The 22,325-nt window shown below is 34.0% G+C and overlaps 1 protein-coding gene and 1 long non-coding RNA gene across 2 annotated transcripts; one reads left to right on the forward strand and one right to left on the reverse strand.

Annotated features, from left to right (window-relative positions):
- Positions 1-14,670: 14,670 nt before the first annotated feature.
- Positions 14,671-17,123, reverse strand: LOC145046650 (uncharacterized). Its single transcript, XR_013682038.1, has 5 exons — positions 16,967-17,123; positions 16,000-16,087; positions 15,795-15,908; positions 15,432-15,503; positions 14,671-14,680 (listed from the first exon to the last, which is right to left on the reverse strand). It is a non-coding gene; the product is annotated as an uncharacterized LOC145046650 (long non-coding RNA).
- Positions 17,124-18,953: 1,830 nt separating this feature from the next.
- LOC145047620 (nicotianamine synthase-like) lies at positions 18,954-20,284 on the forward strand. Its single transcript, XM_078995926.1, has one exon. It carries the CDS (start codon positions 19,114-19,116, stop codon positions 20,089-20,091), a length of 978 nt encoding a protein of 325 aa, XP_078852052.1. The 5' UTR covers positions 18,954-19,113; the 3' UTR covers positions 20,092-20,284.
- Positions 20,285-22,325: the final 2,041 nt, after the last annotated feature.

The raw sequence follows: 22,325 nt of genomic DNA on the forward strand, positions 1-22,325 counted from the left end.
CTTGATTATTTGTGGGTGTTTTGCTTATAGAAGAGGACCAAGGCAAGAGGAGACCAAAGAAGGTGCTAATCCAGTGATTTCTGAGCTCAGAGACTTCATTTGAGGTAATCATTCGTTCCTTTCTCAGTCCTTGGTGTAAATCTTAGAGATAGGGTTTCTTTGTGGCCTTTTTGGAAGGATCCATGGAGTAAATGGCCTCTTCTCGTGTTGATGCTTTAGATCTAGACCCAAAGAGGTCCAGAGACCCTTTTCCCTCAAGCTTTATGAGTGTTAATGGAGTCCATAAGCTTAGAGTAGCATTCTAGAGACCATATCTTCAAATAAGGCCTTTGAACCTTTTCATGAGCACCAAGATAGTAACTTTACATGATGTATGAGCTTGGAAGGACTGGATCTATGAGTTATTGGAACGGATCTGACCTCAGGAGTGAGTTTGAGTTTATGCATGGCATAGACTCGTCGAGTCTGAAGAACAGACTCAGCGAGTAGCATGAAGATTGTCCATAACCACTCAGCGAATGGTCTTTCCGAGCTAAGGGGTTGACTCAGTGAGTCAGGAAGAGTCAGAGAGGGTTGACGGGTGGGCTGAGTCAAGCTGGAACTCGCCGAGTTGTTCTTGAGACTCGGCGAGTTGAGTCGTAGTGGCCCCGCGACTCATGCCAGGTGGAACCCGTCGAGTTAGGAAAACACTCGACGTGTCGAGAGAGGATATCAAAGAGTTAGTGGACATGTGTGTACTCGCCGAGTCACCGGAGTGCACTCGGCGGGTTGGGTCAAAGTTTGACCGTTAACTTTTGTTGACTTTTAGGGTTGGTCAACAATGTGGCCTTTGGGCCAAGAAGGGGGTAAAATGGCCTTTTACCCTTGAGAGGATGCCAAGAGAGGATAGAGTCTAGTCTCGAGAGTTATGTTCATGAGAGCATTTGCCTTATGTGATAGATGGTGGCGAGTTCGAGATGCAAGCGTGAGGATATCTACTTCATGCTTGCCAGGTGAGTCTTCTCACTATTCTTTACCTTAAGTAGGTAACCATAGTTATGTGACAGAGTATTTGTATGCTATGTATGTAATGAGTTGTACTGCATTATTTCTATGTGATTTATGTTGTGCATGTTTACAAAGTTAGAACCGGAAGGTTCCCAGAGTTAGAACCTGAGGGTTCACAGAGTTTGGGTGCACGGACCCACAGAGTTATAGCCTCAAGTGGCTAATATGTGTTTTGTGTGGTATTTTGGGGAACTCACTAAGCTTCGTGCTTACAGTGTTTTGTGTTATGTGTTTCAGGTTTCTTTCAGGATCACAGAAAGGCACCGGCTTGATTGTACACAACAGCGAAAGAGTCATATTTTGAGGATCCTGGTTTATTATGCAAGTGAAAACGGAGTTATGTTTTGTAATTTGATTATGAATGAGATTTTAAGAAAAGTGTTTTTAAAAGTTAAACCATTATGTTTAAATGAAAATTTGTTTTGAAATTTACGGCGTTACACATGCGGCACACTTCATGCCCATCATAGACACGACTCATGGCTCCATCCAAGAAATGCCACGCGTAACACTTATGATGATCCGTCTCTCTCCTATCTCGACGAATCTGGGTGTCAGACGTTCGCATTGAGCATGGCGTGCATCGCTAAATTTTCTGTAAAAAAATCATATCTTCCTTATATGAATCTTGTTTCTTACCATCTTTATATATTTGTCTAGCTCCTTACTAGTACTACAATTTTCCTTAAGGTTGTGTTGTCAAAATTTAACTTTTATTTTTAACCCGTATTTTATATTTTTCCAAAAATCATATATTCTTTATACTGACTTTGTTTTTTACCCTTTTCTTTTTAAAGCTCTTATTTATCGGAGTACTACGATTTTCCTTTTAAACAACATTAGCCAAAACTCACAGTTGATTTTTATTTCTTTACGAAATCATAACTCCTCCAATCGGAGTCATGTTTTTATAAAGTTTACTTCATTGGGATCACAGTATTTGTAGTTCTTGTAAATCAAGTAAACAAAATGAAATTAGAGTGTGAGTTGAATCTAGAACACAAGTTGTAAATAAAATCTATTTGGCTGAATTAATACTTATGAAAGATATAAGAGTGTTGTAGAGTAAAGAACATGAATTTCCAAAAGTTACTCTATCTCTAGCACATATCTCTATTTATAGGAAAAACAGAAGTAAGCAAAAAGTACATCAGGGTGTAAACATGGAAACGTTGAATCTAAAACAACCCTACCAAAATACATACATTTGAATCTAACATACAGACTTTGAATCCTAACAAGCTACAAATGACTTCAACACCCCACAAGTACATTTGAACTCAACATTATTCCCCTTTGTGAGAAATGTTGAACTTAATTCATTAACAAATTTGTAGCTTGATGAAGTACTCTTCGAATCTCCATGTGCCAACCGATTGTTATTCGAATCTCTGTTTTATCTCCTTCTATATTTCTTTTGCAGTTATGTATACGAACAAGAAGATTCGTGTACTGAGAATTCGCATACTTTTCCACATCACAAACTTGGAATAAGAACATTGTAATCTTATCCTTCTGATTCTTCCAAACGAACACAACACCCAAAAGTTTAACACATATTTCTCCATTTTCGAACTTCTTCAAGCTTGTTTGACCTTTTAGCAATGATTGTGGCACAATAACTTGTCTACCCATTTCTAAGGTAAGTTCCAAATTGGTCATAGCAAGACAATCGTAATAATTGTCTATAAAAAAGCTTGATATGTGCAAACCCAATTAGTAATTCTTCTTTGTTGGTCAATTGAAGCTTCGATTAATCAAAGGAAAATCGGCCACTAAGAAGTCATGTAACACCCGTGTTTCTGAGTTAAGCATTAATTATGATGTAATAGCCTAGATCAACTACTGTAACGCGTTTTGAAGTAATGAGAATGAACTATGTGCATTTATGTACCTTATATTTAATTATGATGACATAAAAATTAAGGATAAAAATAAGCATCAAAAGTAAAATGTTAGATAAACCCGATATCTATTAAGAAAGTTGTAGTGGTCGTAACAAGGATTTTGGAGATATAAAGAACGCCGAAATCCGAGTTATAACGAAGAAGTTATGACCTGTCGAAGTTTCGCGACATAACCGGCATGACGTTGTGTGACGTAAAAAGTGAGTTTACGATAAATGACTTTTAGCCTTAGTGATCTAAATAAAAGTTGTAGTATACGTTAAACCAAGAGCGTGCATAAAAAGAATGTCCAAATCTGACTTTGTATGAGGAAGTTATGAATTTTTTAAGATTTAACATAATAGTATGTAGCCCGGAATTTGAATTATAGATCGAGCGATTTTTAGCCGACACAACCTAAACGAGAATCGAAGATCTTGTCGATAGTAGTTCAATGGTAAAAAGACAGACAAAAACGGACGTCGAATGAAGAAGTTATGAATTTTTAACGGACTTTTCCTATCCCAGCCTGTTAAAAATATAACTTTAAAAATAAAGTCAAAATTAACCAACTGAGTCTAAACAAAAGCTGTAGAGCACGATCATACTTACACGTGGATATAAAGAACGTAAAAACAGAGCTTGTATGCGAAATTTATAAGTTAATGAAGTTTGAAAAACAAAATTTGGGGGAGTACGCCCAGTGTACTCGTGTACATGGTCCAGAATCGGCCACATCGCCCTATGCCTTCGCATGATGGATACGTGTTTGTAGCTGTGATGCGACCGAAGCTTGGAATCCGATCAGGTGCCACGTTCCTCCTTACACCTAGTGTAAGAGGGTACGCCTAGCATACAGAAGTACGCCCAACGTACTAAAGTTACGCCCAATGTAACAAGAGGCTTCAGCCACCTATAAAAGGGGTGCGAGGCTACCCCAAATATTTTACAAAATTTTCACTCTTACACCCTTAACCCACTCAACTTTCTGTATTACAAGTAGTGGAACAAGAGCATAGTTGGATGATGACGAGGGATTTTAGATTATAGGCCAATAGATGTAAATAAATGTTGTAAGGCATATATTGTACTATTTAGGCTTTTGATATGTATCGATGTTGACATCCAAGTTTGTAAATAAAATGAAAATACATTTCTTTAAGAAATACAGTGATAAAAAAAATTTATCATATTTTGTTTTGGGAAAAAATTCCACATCACTTTTATTTGAAAGATTACTCTGATTTTATTATAAAAGCATAAACGAAATTGGTCTTTTCTGGCCGTGAAAATGGGGATGTCACAAGTTACGTTGTTATCTCTAACCAAATGAAATCTATAATTCTGCAACAACCCTTCGAACAAAACATCTTTCGAAATATTGAGAACTTTCACTATTTTCACTAATGATCAAATATCCTCTTCTCTTTTACCAAGTACTCCATGAAACCTTAACTTCAATCTTTTTTATTCGTCCTTGTCTTCAAACTTATCCACAATCTGATACTGAGCTGAAATAAACATTGGTTCATTGATAGGAAAATCCAACTGATTGGAATTAATATTTTCAGTATCAAAGCTCTTTATAGGAATCTACTCAAAGTCATGCATGATCCCATTGAAAACTATACCTTCAATAGTTGGATCCCATTGAAAAACAAAGGTGATCCAACAAAGCTCTTGCACCTTAGCAAACACCTTAGTATCAGACTCTATCTTCGAATCAACCTTAGTGATTGAAGAATTGAAAAGCTCAACAACCTTCGTAACTACATCAGCATTACATTAAACTCAGAATGAAGGTTTGAGTAATTCTGATCAAGTTTAGCTATTTCTTCGACATGTCCGTTTTGATTGCCTTGATTTGGAGATTGATAGCATTTTCAAATTTTTGAACCTCTTCGACGAACAGAATATGATGTTCTTCAGCAACTACTCGTGGATCCTTAACTTTCGATTGAAAATTATTAGCATGATGCTTTAATAATGCTTCATGTTGTGATTTAATCTGCTCCATTAACATTCTCAACTGATTTTCTTGGGCTCTTGAAAGAACATCAACTTCGATTTCAGTCACAACATTTCTACTCTCAGAGTCAGCTTGAAGTTGGATTAAGGAATTCAACTTATGATTCAAGATCTTGAACTACTTTTCTTGCATAAGCATATGATCAAGAAAGTTATCCTACTCAAGATTAAATGGGATATCAGCAAATGATACCGTAATGTCATCATCACCTTGATCAACCTCTGGAGTGGATTTTGTACATTTGGTTGATTGTCAAGGAAAAATCAAAGTGATAGGTTGATTGAGAATGTTGTGATAAGTGTTGGATTAGTGTCTAAGTCCATAACTATAACTGGTATGTACTTGACCCGACTCGACATGGTCTATTTGGGTTGCATGGCATCGGAACATTTGGATAGACCGTTTGTGAGAAAAAGACATTTGTGACATTAATATATTATAAGTTCTAATATATTAATATGAAATAATGTTATTTAATTAGTATTGATCAAGAATTAATTTGGACTTAATTTAGTGATCAAAAGAAACTAATTAAATATATGGGGATTGATTGTGTAAATCGTTCATTCTTATATATGTGGGCTTAGGATCCATGATTCCTTATGTTAGGTTTAACCCATGTGGTGACCCATGGATACTCCATGGAGGTTAAAACCCATGGAGCATAAGGAATGGGTAAAGTCATGGGTTACATGGTGTAACCCTAATGTGCACACTATATAAGGACCCCTTTAGTTCAAGAAATTGGAATAGTACATAATATGGAGGGCGAGACAATTTCCATAGTCTTATGTCTTCTTCTCATGGTTATTCCAACTGTTGATGATGTTGTGTGAACCATTTGAGGTGTCACACTTGGGGAACTAGGCTCTCGAACTTCATGGAGTCAAGTCACATCAAGAGGTATGTATTCTAACTTGTTATATTACCCAAGTATTAAATTGTATGCTAGATAGGGTAATACCTTGGAATATTCATATTTGCATGTATAAAAGAGAAAACATAGATCCAAGGTATTTAGGGTTGCATGTACACATAGGAGTGTTAGAATGCTCAATCCCCAACAATAAGTGGGTGAAGTTTTGGAAGTTGGTAATGAAGTGGGTGTATGTATAACGAATGGTGGTAAGGAAGTAGAAGTGTCTATGATAGTTGTTTCGATGGTTAAGGATAAGATAAGAGAAACAGGAACAGTTGAAGTTAAAACATGTGAAGTACCTTGGCCTTTATAGGTTGATATCCCATCACCCATGTTGACATTTATGCTCATATTAGATATGTCCACAGTGATGCCTCAAGTTCGAAACTCCAACGAAATGGATTCAGCAATCGAGACTTCAGGTGGTATGACATTGGTCTGCTCAAGGATGGATGGAGTTGAATCGAAGCCAATGTTGTCATTGCAAAGTGAAGACTGATCAATGTCATCTTTGAATTCAATCTCAAACACAACTTCATCTAATGGATCTTTCAATATCTTATGCTTCTTTTTGAGTTTCTTCACCATATAATGAGCTCTTTGTTTCTTGGAAGCCAGAGAAACTAGAGTTGGGATTTTGCAAATAACCACCCTCTTTCGACTTAATTGTGTTTGTGAATCCTCTTCGATTTATAAACAAAAGCCCCTTTAGGTGATGAAAGTGACTTCTCAGGAACATCTTTAATAATAAACCTCGTTTAAAAACACCAGTTTTCGATGGCACCACTTCTTTTTGAATATCCTGCACAATGGGTTCTTAAACAGGCTTCGTTACTTCCTTTCTAACTGTCTCAGGAATAGATTTAGGGTTTTCAGGCTTTGAAGATTTCTTGGAACTTTTGCCATGTTTTGAATTTCCTTCATTTCCATTTGGTAACAACACCGCTATTTCGATAGTAGGGTTGCTATAATAAGATAAGAAACAAGAACAGGGTTCGTTGGTGTGACAACCGTCAAATTTCGGTCAAGTCAAAGTCAACTAAAGTCAACAAATCAAACCGTTTGACTCAATTTGCCCATGGGTACTAGAATTTACATTATGAAACTTTTACACAACTCTCTATTCTAATGAGAGATCATAAAGCAAAAAGTGTGAACATCTAGATCTCCTTAACCTAAAACTGTGGTACGTGGGGAGCCAAACCAATAAAACAATGTTGCATACTCATCGGGAGTGTGTAAGATCCTTAAACAAGGCTTAACAGGGTTTACGAACCATGCATTGCGATGTCGGACACTCACAATTGTCACACATGGAACCTCTCTCAATCGTTTTCACTCTATCTCTCTCTATGTCAAATCTCTCCAAGTATGTGAAATCTCTCTCAAATATCTCTTTGTATGAGAAATCTCTCCAAGAATGTCAAATCTCTCCCAAATCTCTCCAAGTATGTGAAACCTCTCTTAAATATCTCTTTGTATGAGAAATCTCTCCAAGAATATCAAATCTCTCTCAAATCTCTCCAAGTATGTGAAATCTCTCTCAAATATCTCTTTGTATGAGAAATCTCTCCAAGAATGTCAAATCTCTCCCAAATCTCTCCAAGTATGTGAAACCTCTCTCAAATATCTCTTTGTATGAGAGATCTCTCCAAGAATGTCAAATCTCTCCCAAATCTCTCCAAGTATGAGAAATCTCTCCCAAATCTCTCTCAAAAGTTTCCCGTAACTTTTTAGAATCATTCGGGTCATTTCGACCCTTAACCGGGTCAAAAACGGCTTAAAACGGTGTAAAAACGAGAAAAATGGACCTTAGGAATCGAAACCTCCTTATAAGAGAGAAGCCTCTTAGGACCCGAAGGTACTCTTAGGGACCGAGAGCAAGGAGGAGCCGAACTCGAGACCAAGGAGGAACCGAACCCGAGCCCAAGAGGAACCGAACCCGAGCCCAGGAGGAACCGAACCGAGCCCAGGAAGAACCGAACCCGAAGGTACTGTTCATCTACTGTTCATTCGGCTCATTTCGGGTCTGGCACCTTCGCCTCTCATCTCCGGACCGAGCCTCCTCTCGCTTCCTCGCCCCCTTTCGTTTCCCTCTGTTTCGCTTCTTTTCCGGCTACAGTCCTCAGCAAGGACCGAACCTCGGCCTAGGACCGAGAGGTCTCGCTGGGAATGCTTTTCTTCCCGGTTTTCATGTAGTTTTGCGTTTAAGGCCCGTTTTTAATTATTTTAACGCGGGATTTTCACCCAAAATCATATTTTAACATAATGAACCCTAAATATTCACAATTTAATCATATTTTCATATAAATCTTTATTTAAATAATAAAAGCAAGTGGGTAAAGTACAAAGAGGTGGAGTGTTGACTTTGCTTTACCTTATGACACAAGCAACCACTCCCACACCCACTCTATGACCAGCCACACCTCCCCACCTTACCTAGGTCACATCAATGTCCTTTCCACTCAATTATCACTCTTTCCCATGTTTTTGAGAGCTGAATATTCATCCTCTCTCCTTATTTCTCTCATTTGCTCTCATTTCACTAAGTATCAAACACCACTTTCTCTCTCTAGAAATTCGAGATTCAAGGGCTGATCTTGGGTTTTTCCTCCACATTTGGTAAGCATAATCCATTCTCCTTATGATTATTTCACTTCTTATACTCAAATCATGGATATCTTACACAAACTCCATCATAATTGTGTCAGAGCTTCGAATCTTCAAGTGATTCTTCAAGTGTTCTTGGGTTGAACACTTCTCTTCTTCAACACTTATCTACTGAAATCACTCAAGGTGAGTTCATACCCCTACATTTTCATGTTTTCTCAAGTTTTCATGGGGGGCAATACAAGTTAAAACACCAAGAACATAACTAAGTTTTTCTAACAGCCTTCATCAGAAACGTTCAACTCCATTCACGGACTGTTTTGGGCAACTTAAACATTTTTGTTTTCAAAACTGTATAAGGTGCAAATAGTTCAAGTTCTTAGCTTTAAAATGACTACTTGCACATCTCCATACGATTTTTCTACAATTTATGGTGATTTTTACAAAACTGCCTATCATTTCAAACAACAATCCGGACTAGTCTGTGATTATGGACTTATTCACCCAAGTTGGAGGTCATTAAAAATCGTGATAAAAATTATGAGTAAACTAGACACATTTTTTGAACTCTCAGAATTTACGAATCTAGTTTTCGACTTCGTATGATTTTTCCAAAACAGTGCAGAATGGCTAAAGTTAGCCAACAACATATAAATATCATAACACTTTGTATTATGTTGAGCAAAGTGTATAATCATAAGTTCTAATTATTGAATGTGTTTCTTTGTTAGTTTATCATCATGAACTGAAACTAAGTCATTCATAATAAATATTATACATTCATTTTAGAACACGTATAATAAACTATAAAAAGTATAGTTTAATGGATTCATAACATTTATGCATTTCCATAAAAGAGTTCTTACATATTACAAACGTTTTAGATAAACTATAATAGGTATAGTTTATGATACATCACACAACACACTCGTACAAAAAGGGTACGTTCATACAGAAAAGATTTATATTCACACACATTTCACGTAAACTTGTTAACCTATATTGTGAGACATTCTCTCCCCGTACGTCCGAGTGCGGGATATAATTCCTGGTAGTTATAATCAGAATCTCCTGGAGGGAGAACGTGATACTTGTATATAGATCTATATTGGGTTTGACACCCCACACCTTGCTGCTAGCTACAGTGGGACCTGCAGGTCTACGGGTGACAAATGTCATTTCAGTTTTCGCGACGCCTGAGAAACGTCGTGGCAGGTTCAACCACGTTTTGAGGATGGGACAATTAATCGTCAAACAGTTCATTTCGTATCATAATGTAATTGATGTGAATCATGTAAACATGTGCTTTGATGTAACGTTTTCAATTATATTTGTGATGGTTGTATTTACTTTGAGCACTATTATACTCATTGTTGTGATACTCTACATGAAGTCCTCCACCCCCGAACGTTTCCGCCATCCTTGGTTTGGGGGTGTGACAGTTGGATCAACCTTGTGAAGCATAGCATTTGGAATCCTAGCAACATTGGGAAAGACCTCCAAGTCATCTTCAACAGTCTTCGGATGTTGATAAATTCCAAACTCAGCTTTAGGAATATCAGCAGGAACAAGAATCCCTTCCTTCTCATACACATTTTGCATAATCATACTCTAATATCGATCACACGAAACACCATTCACAACATTGGTGTGCGAAATACTAACACCAAACTCCTCCCACAATTAAGTATCATAATCAACTGTCAGATCATAATATATGCCACCAATCATATCATAAACTTCAAGTTTAGCTTTATCAAGACCAACACTTCGACCTATCAAGCATCAAAGAAATATCCCAAAAAGAAAGTTCCACATACACTGTAGAGATGATTTTTTTTAAATTTTCTGATTTTGGTGAATGGAGGTTGATGACCCATCTCATTGAACATGTGAACTACTTGTTCATTGGTAACCTCATAGAAAGGTCCAACATTTGGAATGTTCAAGATTTGAGAAAACTATTTCTTGGTGAGCTTATACTTATTATCGTTGGTTAACTGGAATGTGACCACTTTTGATGTTTTTGTTGAACACGACTGTAGAACCATCCAATGAAATCCATGTCATCGAGACTAAAAAAGAAGCAGTCATCACAGTGGAAAGAACTAAATGATTGAGGGAAACAATCAACATTTGTAGTTCTTTAGGGTATTTCGAAACATCTGGTTGAACCCTATAAATGGAACCTTGGATTTTTAATAGCGGTTGAGATGTAGTGTCATCAGTGGTTTGAGAAGGATCAACATGAATATTTGTGGCCACCATTGTTAGGGTTTAAAGGTTTAAGAGAAAAGATAATTATAAGGAAAGATAATTTGGGGAAATCTTCAACTAGGATACATAAAGTTTGAATTGATGACCCCTAAAATCCTTTTAGACTTGGTACACAGTTTGAATTTGAAGAGGTTATCAATAAAATTATGCCATGTGTATCCTTAAAAATTGGACCTATAGCCATAAAAATCGCCACGTCTGAAAAGTAATGAAAACTTTTCCTGGAAACCCATGAAGTAACCAAACTATCACATCATTCAATCGTTTCGCTTGCCCCAAGTGGATAAGAACCATCACTGACCTTTCATTTTGAGGCAGGGCTCATTCACTTTTTGGATGAGAAGCGAAATCACAGCCAGACTTTCGAAATCTAGGTTTGAGTTGGTATCACTCAAGACTTCAAGGATTTCTTGTGCAAATGTGTGCCAAAGAATGAGATGAGAACAAACAACAAAAAAATTTGGTTTTATGATGTCAACTAAAAAATTAACATAAAGGCAATAAGACCCCGGGCAAAGATCACTTCGTTCTACATCAAGAGAGATGTCGAAAAGCTTGTGTGGTATCCCGTAAATTACAGTCGAATATTCGTAAAGGAATATCGAAGGGCTTCTTTTAGATAGGCTTCGAAGATAGGAACAATTTTGTACATTACCATAACTTAACATGAGTGTGAGTAAATGCAAACAAAATTACATGTATGACCAGTTTAGTCAGGGACAAGTGTGGTTAGAAAAACATTCAAAGTAACTAAAGATCAAACAGATATTCAGACTGAAATCATATTAAAAAAGAAATAAGTACTGGACCTTGTTAGGAATAAAATGTCATGGGTATAAAACATTATATCAAGACCACGTATAACTAAAGAATATGATTTTGAATATCAAAGTGTGGTACTGAAACAAGTGTTTTGTTAAAATCTTGAACATAAAATTCATCATCAATTCCTATATAAGTTGGGAATTTTGGGTTTCACTATCATACCAGACTCATGAATCAAGATCATTAACACATACTTGTGTAGTATCTACATTCTGATTGGTTCATACCAGAGATGTCGAGGATATGCCAGTAAAGTGTGTAAACTATGAAGAATTAAGTTGATGAAAAAGATTGGTTTAGAAACAAAATGTACCTCTGCAATTGATAAGGACTATGCATAAATCTCTTAACTCGATATGAGAATAGAAACTTAGCTCGTTCACGAATGCAAATATAGCCTAGTAGGGAAGGACCACTCGTAGTGAGGTATGCATTAAGGCTTCGAAACACATTGAGTCTTTGAGGCTTAGGTCGACATACATTAGCATGCTTCTAGGGATACCTAATTAGTGGAAAGATTTGAAATGATTCCTCCCCCATTGTCACGAAGCAAAATCCACCAACGCATGTCGATTGAATACTACAAACAGTTAGTAAACACACAAAATAACAAAAATCTTTTTAGATTTTTCTTTGAAATGTAAAACAAAAGAAGATATTTTTGAATTTTCAGAATTTTTGAAAAATAAAAATAACAAAAGAAATAAAATCTTTTTGGTATTTTGGTTGATAAACATACGATGAAAAAAAAATGTTACCAGACAAACGAAATGAAGATTATCGATATTGAGACATAGACTTCAAAACATCAAGTTTGTTCAGACAATGAAGTATGTATTGAATCATTTAGAGGAATGTCGAAAACAAAGCATGTTGAACACTGAATAGTGAATAGTAACTTCTGGATCATTCAGCAAAGTTTCGAATCTTCTTTATTTCATGACGAAGTTAAATTAGGAACATCAGTTGCATCAATCATTCCTAATCCAGAAAAGATCTGATAAAAGACTTTTCATCCAAAGGTTTGGTAAAGATATTAGCAAGTTGATTTGTTGTTTTCATAAAGCGAACCTCGATATTTCCATCCTCAACATGATCCTTGATGAAATGATATAGAAGTGTGATATGCTTGTTCTTCGAATGTTGTACCGGATTATGGCAGATACGTATTGCACTTTGTGAATCACAATACAAAAGTATATTTTTCTTGTTGATTGCATAATCACAAAGTTGGATTTGTATCCAAATGACTTGAGAAGTGCAAGCTACAACAGTAACATATTTTGCTTCTATTGTGGAATTTGAAACACAAGTTTGTTTCTTCGATTTCGAGCTAACAAGCTTCCCGTTCAAAAGTTGGCATCCATCACTAGTGCTTTTTCGGTTAAGTTGACATCCAACAAGATCTGCATTGGAAAATGCATGTATAAAGAAACCTGTTTTCGAAGGATACCATGAACCCAACGAAATTGTCCCTTTAAGATAGTGAAAAATATTCTTGAAAGCTGTAAGATGGGGTTCCTTAGGATTCGACTGATACCTGGCACAATTACAAACAATAAACATAATGTCAGGTCGACTACAGTTAAGTATAGTAACAAACCGATCATGCTCCTGTATAAAGTAATATCGACAACATGTTTGTCCAACGAAGGCCCTAAGCGTGTGCCGGAAACCATTGGTACTCATAGTTTCGATCTATTTGTCATGCCAAACTTCTCAAGAAGATTTAGAGAATACTTCTCTTGATTTATGAAAATTTCATCTCTGCTTTGACGAATATTTAATTCCAGAAAATTATTTATCTTATCCATCATGCTCATCTCGAATTGACTTTCATCATATTCTCAAATTCATTAGACAATAAAGGATCAGTTGAACCAACTAACTACAATTTGGATATTAAGCATTAAAAATTTGTAAAATAAGTAAGATATTTTACTTTGGATTCTCTGGTAATTTTAGCATCCAACGTTCTTTTAAAATGGACAAAAAAGTGAAGTTATATTCCCTGTTTTATGATAACTACCAAGTTGGTCCCTGTTAATTGACATTTAAAAAAATGGTCCATGTTTTATAACTAATAATCTCAATTTACTGAAATTTATCTAAATAGTTAATGTAACACAAAGTCACATACACATGCAGTAACACAAACATACATACACATATGAACAATAACACATGCACACAATATTTGTATTCGATAAGGATCACCTAAAAATCAAAGTTGGTGAAATGATGAGGATAATGTCAACAAATTTACCAATTTCGGGCCGAATTTATTGATGAGAAAAAAAAAAGTAGACGTAATAATTAATAGCTTCTGAAAAAAAATATGGGAAAACAACAATAAAAATACGAAAACAACAATAAAATTTAATGCAAAAAATCCGGATCAACATATGAAATGTTACAGTATTTTAGTTGATTGCTAATGAAGATTATGAATTTCAATCTACAAACATACATACACATATGAACAATAACACATGCACACAATATTTGTATTCGATAAGGATCACCTAAAAATCAAGGTTAGTGAAATGATGAGGATAATGTCAACAAATTTACCAATTTCAGGGCGAATTTATTGATGAGAAAAAAAAAAGTAGACATAATAATTAATAGCTTCTGAAAAAAATATAGAAAAACAACAATAAAAATACGAAAACAACAATAAAATTTAATGCAAAAAGTTCGGATCAACATATGAAATGTTACCGTATTTTAGTTGATTGCTAATGAAGATTATGAATTTCAATCTACAAAAAAAAAACTATGAAACACCCAATTAAGAATTCACATGATAAGAATTTGAGCAATTAACGATAAATGTGTCATACAGAAAGAAGGAGATGGGAATAGAGACATACATCATATGCTTCATAGATGTGCTTATACTTAGTTTCTGCTTCATTCTTATTAGTAGGGTTCTTATCAAGATGCCACTTCATTGTAAGCTTCACGTGACCTTTCTTTAAATCATCGTCTTTAACATTCTTATTCACTTGAAAAATCTTATAATAACCTACGCCCATGATTGCTACAAAGATTTGGGTGTTCTATTTTCCACCAATGCAATCACTGAAATCATAAAAAAATCCCAGATTGTATCCTCAATGTTCTAAAAATCTAGAAACCCGCATAAAAGCGTGTTCCAATGCATTGTCTTTTAATCAGTTAAACACTAACTTTTAACTTTCAGTTAAACTTTTAGGTCATTTGTAACATAAACTCACAATTTTGTGTAGGGGAAAGGGTATTACAATTATGTATGACAAAAACACATAAAAACATTATCTTCTACAATCTATTTTAATAAAACCTAATTATCTAATTCTATTTCTTTGTACACATCTCAGTTTTGTGTTCTTTTCATTCAGCCGAAAAACATGTAGAGTTGTAGATTTTGTAATTCATTTTTTTCTAACTAAAGAACTACAATAAAATAATTATTCCTTTATTTTTCCTTCATTTGTCTAAAAGAACTTAGACAACACAATGCAAGTGTACACAAAATGTTAGTCATAACACCAAATATGCATAAACGAAACAATATATATGTTTATAAATAACATTTTAAAACAATAAATCTACACATAAAGTTAAGAAAATTATTACTTTTTATTTTACTCAACTTATGTATGATTTCCATTGCAATGATTCATTACAACCACCATGTTTAGGGAAAAAGGAGAAATTCACACACATACACACACACACACACACATATATATATATATATATATATATATATATATATATATATATATATATATATATATATATATAAGCTTTAATACAATGCAACCAAGAAACTGCAAGCATGTTATACCTTGTGCATTACATGCTGCACGTCTTGACCTCTCTCGAGATAAATTTGTCGTAATACACTCTGCCTTTTTCCCTACACATTAGTAATAACAATAATTTGAAAATCGGGTGTTGTGATAAACAGATAATTGAAAGTTGATTGCTATTTTTGTTTTCAGCCTTACAAGTTTGGTGATATATTTTTTCTTTTCTATTGAGTGTAATTATAAAGGAGGATGATATTTATCAACTAAAATGCCTATTTATGTAAATGAAGTACATTGAATTTAATTGAACATTTGGTATTTTCATTACTAATTTCCTGATATATGTTTTTAATAGAAATAAAATAATGAAGGATGAAAGATTAGTTGTAAGTTGTAACCTATAAAGAAGCTTTGGCAATCTCAAGTGCTTCTTCAGCAAAATTTGCACATTGAAGTTTGACTTTTTCAGTAGATGGTTGACTCCTTGCAAGTTTAGGAAGCATATGGAAATCCTACAATAACAATAATATAAAAAACATTTCAAGAAAATATGTTGTGCTTTTTTGTATTTCACCCTTATTTGAAAGAGAAAAAAACAAATACCTCCGCAGATCCACTTTCAAGAAGAGCACCCTTCAATTTACCTGTAAAGCTGCTGCAACTTCCATCCCAATATAGCTACCACCAACCCCTAAGAAATTTCAGTATACCTAAGTTATCCTAAAGAAAATTCAGAAATAAACATTTTTAAGCGCCTTTTATTAGTTAGGTTTTCAGTTGATCCCTAAATAGTGTTGTCATTTTAATAGATTTGTATTGTTTTCTATGTGGAAGTATTATCTTATTTCTACTTCCCTCATATGCATGTATGATGTATCTTGCAAAACTTTACATTTTTCAATAGATAAAGCATCGTATAAGGTACGTAACATTTGTTCTTTCTTTGTAATGGCCATATGTTATCATTAAATCCTTTAGGAATAGCCTTTATCAGTGGAATCGTCATACCAACAAACATAAAATGATACATGAATAAAAAATTTCCTTTATGAAAACTTAAATTACTCATATAGAAATAAAATTCGGATCAAGAATAAGCAATAACAGCTAAACATATCTTATTGTTTCCCTTGGTATTTGTAACTGCTAACAACTATTATTGGATTAAGGAGTCTCGCTCTGTTCACTCGTCTTCGCATATATATAAAATAGAGTACATGTTAAAACGACATAACAAGTTCTAATTGACTAGAGAATGAAATCAACTAACAAAATCCATGCTAACACCTTACATATTCTTTAGTCGTTAACTAAACACATTCCCACAATGGGGAATGACTTGTTCTCACTAATAAGTTTTCAGGGTCATGCTTGCCCTCTTTAGATCAATAACAGCAAGCTCAGGAAGTTTGGTAGCATACATGGCTTTCTTAGCATAAGATGGCAATGTTTACATGAGAACCATAAATCAATTTAGGACTTGAACCTTAAGGATTTCAAAAGCTAAAAATCAAAATGAAATAGAGACCATAAGTCGATTTAGGGATGAACACATAAATTGGTATAATACATGAGATTATGAGACGAAGAACACGTGAAATGGGAACGGGAAAACCAACCGAAACAATCAACCACCATCTTCGTTTTCTTCGTTAATAAACCCTTTCCCCCACCCCCCTAAAGCCTGCAACCAAGCCACATACAAAATATATGAAAAGTTGAATGGGTCATTAAGAAGAAAGAAAGAAAACGGTGAAGGTGAGAGGAAAAATCTTAAACCTGAATTTGTGATGTTAGGCTACGAATGGAATCTAATTTTGGTAACTTGTAAAATTATTAAGGAGAGGCATAACTCTTGAAAGAATGAGTGTCGATGCTTTAGGTTGAATCTATAAATAATATGCTTCGTCGATAGAGAATGAATAGCCGATGGATTGTTGCAATGTTGGATCCGAATTAGGGTTAATAGTTATGTGAGGGTAAGTTACGATTGGAATCCGATTTTAGAACCTTTGAATCTGCTAAAGGAAATGTGTAATTCATGAATAAAAAATAGGGTGTGGGTGTGAGTTGTTATTTAGTGGGGATGATATCATCAAATTAATCTAAGGATGTAACACTATTATGAAAAGTCAATCAATGTCCTTATTGTTGAAGGTGATGTAATAATTTTTTTTAATATATATAGAATAGGAGTTATTACATGCATCCCTCCATCATTCTAAATTTCTTTTTCAATTTAGTGTCTATCAATTGGTAAATAATTCATGGAGTTAATAAAAACTAAAAATATGATAGTTAATGCACCATCCCATCATTCATCATCTATTTGATTTTTGATACGGTTACTAAACAAGGAGATGGCTTTGATGTTACATTTTGGAATGGATGTGTAACTTTGATAGAGTATTAAATTAAACAAGGAGATAGCTTTGATATTAAATTAAACACTATGACAAAATAATGATAACCTCTAAATGGTTGTGTAACATAGACGAAAAGTACAAGTGAAAATTTCAAGGAAATTGAAACTTCCACGACTAAATCACTACGAATCTCCACGTATATTAAATTCAGGAAATGTTTTTTTATATTCACATATATTTACTTGCATATAACTTTCTTTAAACAACATATATATCGAACTTCTATAGAATTTAATGATTTGAAATCGAATAAAGCTTTTCTTCGTGTAAAACTGCATAAAATAATATATTTAATTGTGCAGATGAAAGATTAATTTATTGGTAAAAGAATTTGGCATACTAATAAATTTTAAAAGCATTAGGGTTGAATGTTTGTATTAGCTAATGTGTACTACTGTACTACTGCTTGTTGTAATAGAAAATTTGAAAAACAAACATAACGATCATTTTTTATTCTATTCATAAAATAATTATTGTATTCGTAAGAACTAAAAAAAGTAACGAAAACTTTGAATAATTTTACCTCAATTTTTACAAGTAAATAATTGTTTTATACTTTTGCTGAACTTATTCAACCCTAATGGCTACCTATTTAAATTTATCATATGTAATGGTTTTTAATTTTTTATCAATTACAACTTTCTTTTGAAATCGGCAACTGCTTTTCAAAATTATGTAAAGAACAACCAGTTATTTTGTTGCTTTCGATTGGTACATAATAATTTTTTCATCCAAACAAAAACATCTAATCATCAAAAAAGAAAGAAAGAAAAAGATAGTTGTCTTTATTTTATACGTGATAAAATGTGATATTTTTTTTAGATAATTTCTATAACTATATATTCAAATAAAATATATTAACCATATATCTTTCTTTTATTATCATATTAACGGATCTTGTCGAAATATAAGCAGATCAGCTCATAGGTTATAGTGATGTAATTAATATGACAAGTTGAGCTATATTAATTAATTTGATTAAAGTTTTGCACGAATTTAATCTATGTAATTGTTATAGTTATAAACACGAAAATATATAAGTTGATCGAAAATAATTTTGTTTAATTATACAACTTAGAATAAATAGATGTTTTTTTTTTCTCTCTCTTTTCCATTCTCAGGTTAAGCAGATGTTGGATGAGACCCACATGTGCCAATAAATAGGGCACAATTCCCATTGCCAATCCCGCACAAATAAGCACGATTGGTTCTGCTTCTGACTTGCAGAGCTTTTTGAGTCTTTCGATTTTAGAATCTTTAGCCCTATAGCACCTCTCCTCATAGTGTCGACATGGGTTCAATCCAAGAACGCAACATTCTGGTGGAGAAAGTGTGCCAGATTTATGACAAAATCTCAAAGCTTGAAACCCTCAAACCCTCCAAAGATGTCGACACCCTCTTCTCCCAATTAGTCTTCACATGCATCCCTCCCTCTTCCGTCAACATCTTAACTTTGCCAAAAGATATTCAAGAAATAAGGTCTAAGCTCATTAGACTGTGTGGTGAAGCCGAAGGCCATTTAGAGGCTCATTTCTCCACCCTTTTAGCCACTTTCCAAAACCCTCTTCACCATCTGGATGTTTTCCCGTACTACTCCAATTACCTCAAACTTAGCCGTCTCGAATATGACATCCTCAGTGAACACTGTTCGGCTCAATCGTGGCCCCCAAAGCGTGTTGCCTTCGTGGGGTCTGGTCCCTTGCCTCTTACATCGATCGTCTTAGCTTCATATCATCTCAAGGAGACAACTTTTCATAACTATGACATTGACAGTTTGGCGAACGCTATGGCTTCTTGCCTAGTTGCGCCTGATCCTGACTTGTCACGAAGGATGATCTTCCACACCACCGATATAATGGATGTGACAGATGAGTTGAAGAAGTATGATGTGATCTTTCTGGCTGCACTTGTGGGGATGGACATCGATGAGAAGCTTAAAGTGGTCCAACATTTGGCTGCGTACATGACTCCAGGTTCCATCCTGATGCTGAGGAGTGCTCATGGTGCTCGAGCTTTTCTTTACCCGGTGGTTGACCCTCAAGATCTTCGAGGGTTTGAAGTTCTCTCAGTTTTCCACCCCGATGATGATGTTATTAATTCAGTTGTGATCTCACGTAAGTCTCCCATGAATTCAAACATTGCTCATAAGCATCATCATCAGCAATTGGGGGTTAATGAATCCATCATTCCTTCAAGTTGCAAGTACTGTGAGTTCCAAATGTTTAATCCCCTTAACCACATGATTGAGGAGTTGGCAGTTGACGAGTAAATGATCGTAAAGAAAAAATTTCTCCAAATATCAGCTCCCCTCAATCGACCCTCACAAACACCTATCTATCTATGATTCTATTTGTTATAAACCTTTGTATGCATGTCTAACACTATGTGATTATAAGTAAATTTGAATTTTGTGTAATCTTATAAAAATTTGAAGAAATAAAAGAACCCTAGGTTATGTTTAAGCCGTTCTTTAGATGTTTACTATTATTTCTTCTTTTTTATTACGATGTTTTCAAACTCGTACACTCGTTATTAACGATAGAACAATATGCTTTATATATACAGTAGTTCTCGAATCGATCAAAAAGGTAGAAAAACTCACAAAACCTCAATGGTAACAGCCTTTTAGTGGTCTGGGATATAATGAGTATAATTGTAATTGGCCTCTTCCTTTATAAGCAAGCATGTTGCGTTTAGAGTTGCAAACTTGCAATGATCATGTAACCGAAGAACAAGTTTATTGGTCTTATAAATTCATAATTAATCAATCATTTTCACTTCAAAACTAAATGATCGATAGCAGTTGTTTTTTATGTATTTGTTTACTACCACAATATTGTCCACCGATTTTATGTTGAACTTATATGACCAATAAGTAAAAGTACATTTGTACTTCTTAGGTCATGTGTTATACCTCCTCAAAGGGGTGAGGGGAGCTAAGGCGGCCAACAACCGGCACACCATGCTGCCTAGGGCGACCCCATGCTCCTCTCTCTCTCTCTCTCTCTCTCTCTCTCTCTCTCTCTCCCCTACATGAACTTGTACATTGCTCTTGAAAGATGAATGATAAATAGAAAGAATAAAGTGATGTATGCAGACGTAACTCAGAAACATCATACCAAAAATCATGGGCAAATATGTACACGTTTCTATATAAAACCGGATTTAGGTTCAATTTGTTACTTGTCTTGGTTTTTTGGTTATTTGTGATTTTGAGATTTGGGGTCTCTCGGCATGTTCGACACACTGTGTTTATGAGTTTTAGCTTCTAGCTTTTAAAGAACACTAAAAATAAAAAGTTTCGTTTGGCGACAGAAGTTTTTAGTTTTTAGTCTACATAAAACACTTCAAAATAAAAAAGCTAAATGAATAAGCTTGCAACAAAACACTCCAAAATCAAACGATGCGCGCTATCAGCTAGTTTTGTGGAATAGTTTAAAAAAAGAAATTTCTTCTATTACAAAACTATTTTGCAAAAATATTGTAGTTTTTTGTAGCCCACTTTTTAGGGGTACTAATAAAACAAATCCTTATAAACATATAAACGAGTTTGTTAATATAGATAATTTTTATGTAATTTTAAAAAAATAAACAATTTGTTATGCTTTTCAATTTTCATTTAGTTTCTAATGTTTATTATTGGTTAGAGTTTAATTGGAAAATTAGTCTTATTACTAGAATTTTCTTATGAGTCGAAGTTTGGAGATGAGTAAATTATTTTGATAACAAGATTGATGTTAACAATATCGTCTTGATGAATCTCGTAGATGTTAACTATATCATTGATATATATATATATATATATATATATATATATATATATATATATATATATATATATATATATATATATATATATATATGGCACACCACGAAAAGTAACAATAAACCCACAAAGTTATAAATATAATAGAAATTAAATCGAAAATAGCATCGTTATAAAATTCATTGTTAATATTAAAAAAACATAAGTATGATCAAAACATTAAAAAAACAATTAATTTAAAAAAAATTATCCTAATATTTTTAGATAAATTAGTTTGTTCTCTATATAAATATATTATATATTCTAGAAATTTTGAGGCTATTAAAAATTTGGACCCTGAACAATCATCCAGATTGTCCACCAAAACCTGAACTAATTACGTAAGGAAGTTTTCAAATTCACAACCAATATCTATTGATAATTAATTACATTTTTCTATTCAATTATTTTGTAGTTTTGTTTTTGATTGCTCCAATAATTTCATGTTACATTATGTTGTAGACACATGTTTAATTTCACAATATTGTAATATATTGTACAGTATATGGTATCATTTAAGGTATTTGGAGAACAGTTTTTTAATAGTGTAATTTATTAGAAAATTATAAAAATTATAATTATATATCCTCATTATATAAAATTGTACAGTTAATATGATAAGTGTCCAAATTAAAACAGTCGATATATATAAACAAAACAGAAGTCGAAGGGCAAAACATATATATTTTATGAGCTAA

Source organism: Lactuca saligna, chromosome 5 (genome assembly GCF_052625555.1).
Source record: "Lactuca saligna cultivar CGN05327 chromosome 5, ASM5262555v1, whole genome shotgun sequence".
Classification (NCBI taxonomy): Eukaryota; Viridiplantae; Streptophyta; class Magnoliopsida; order Asterales; family Asteraceae; genus Lactuca; species Lactuca saligna.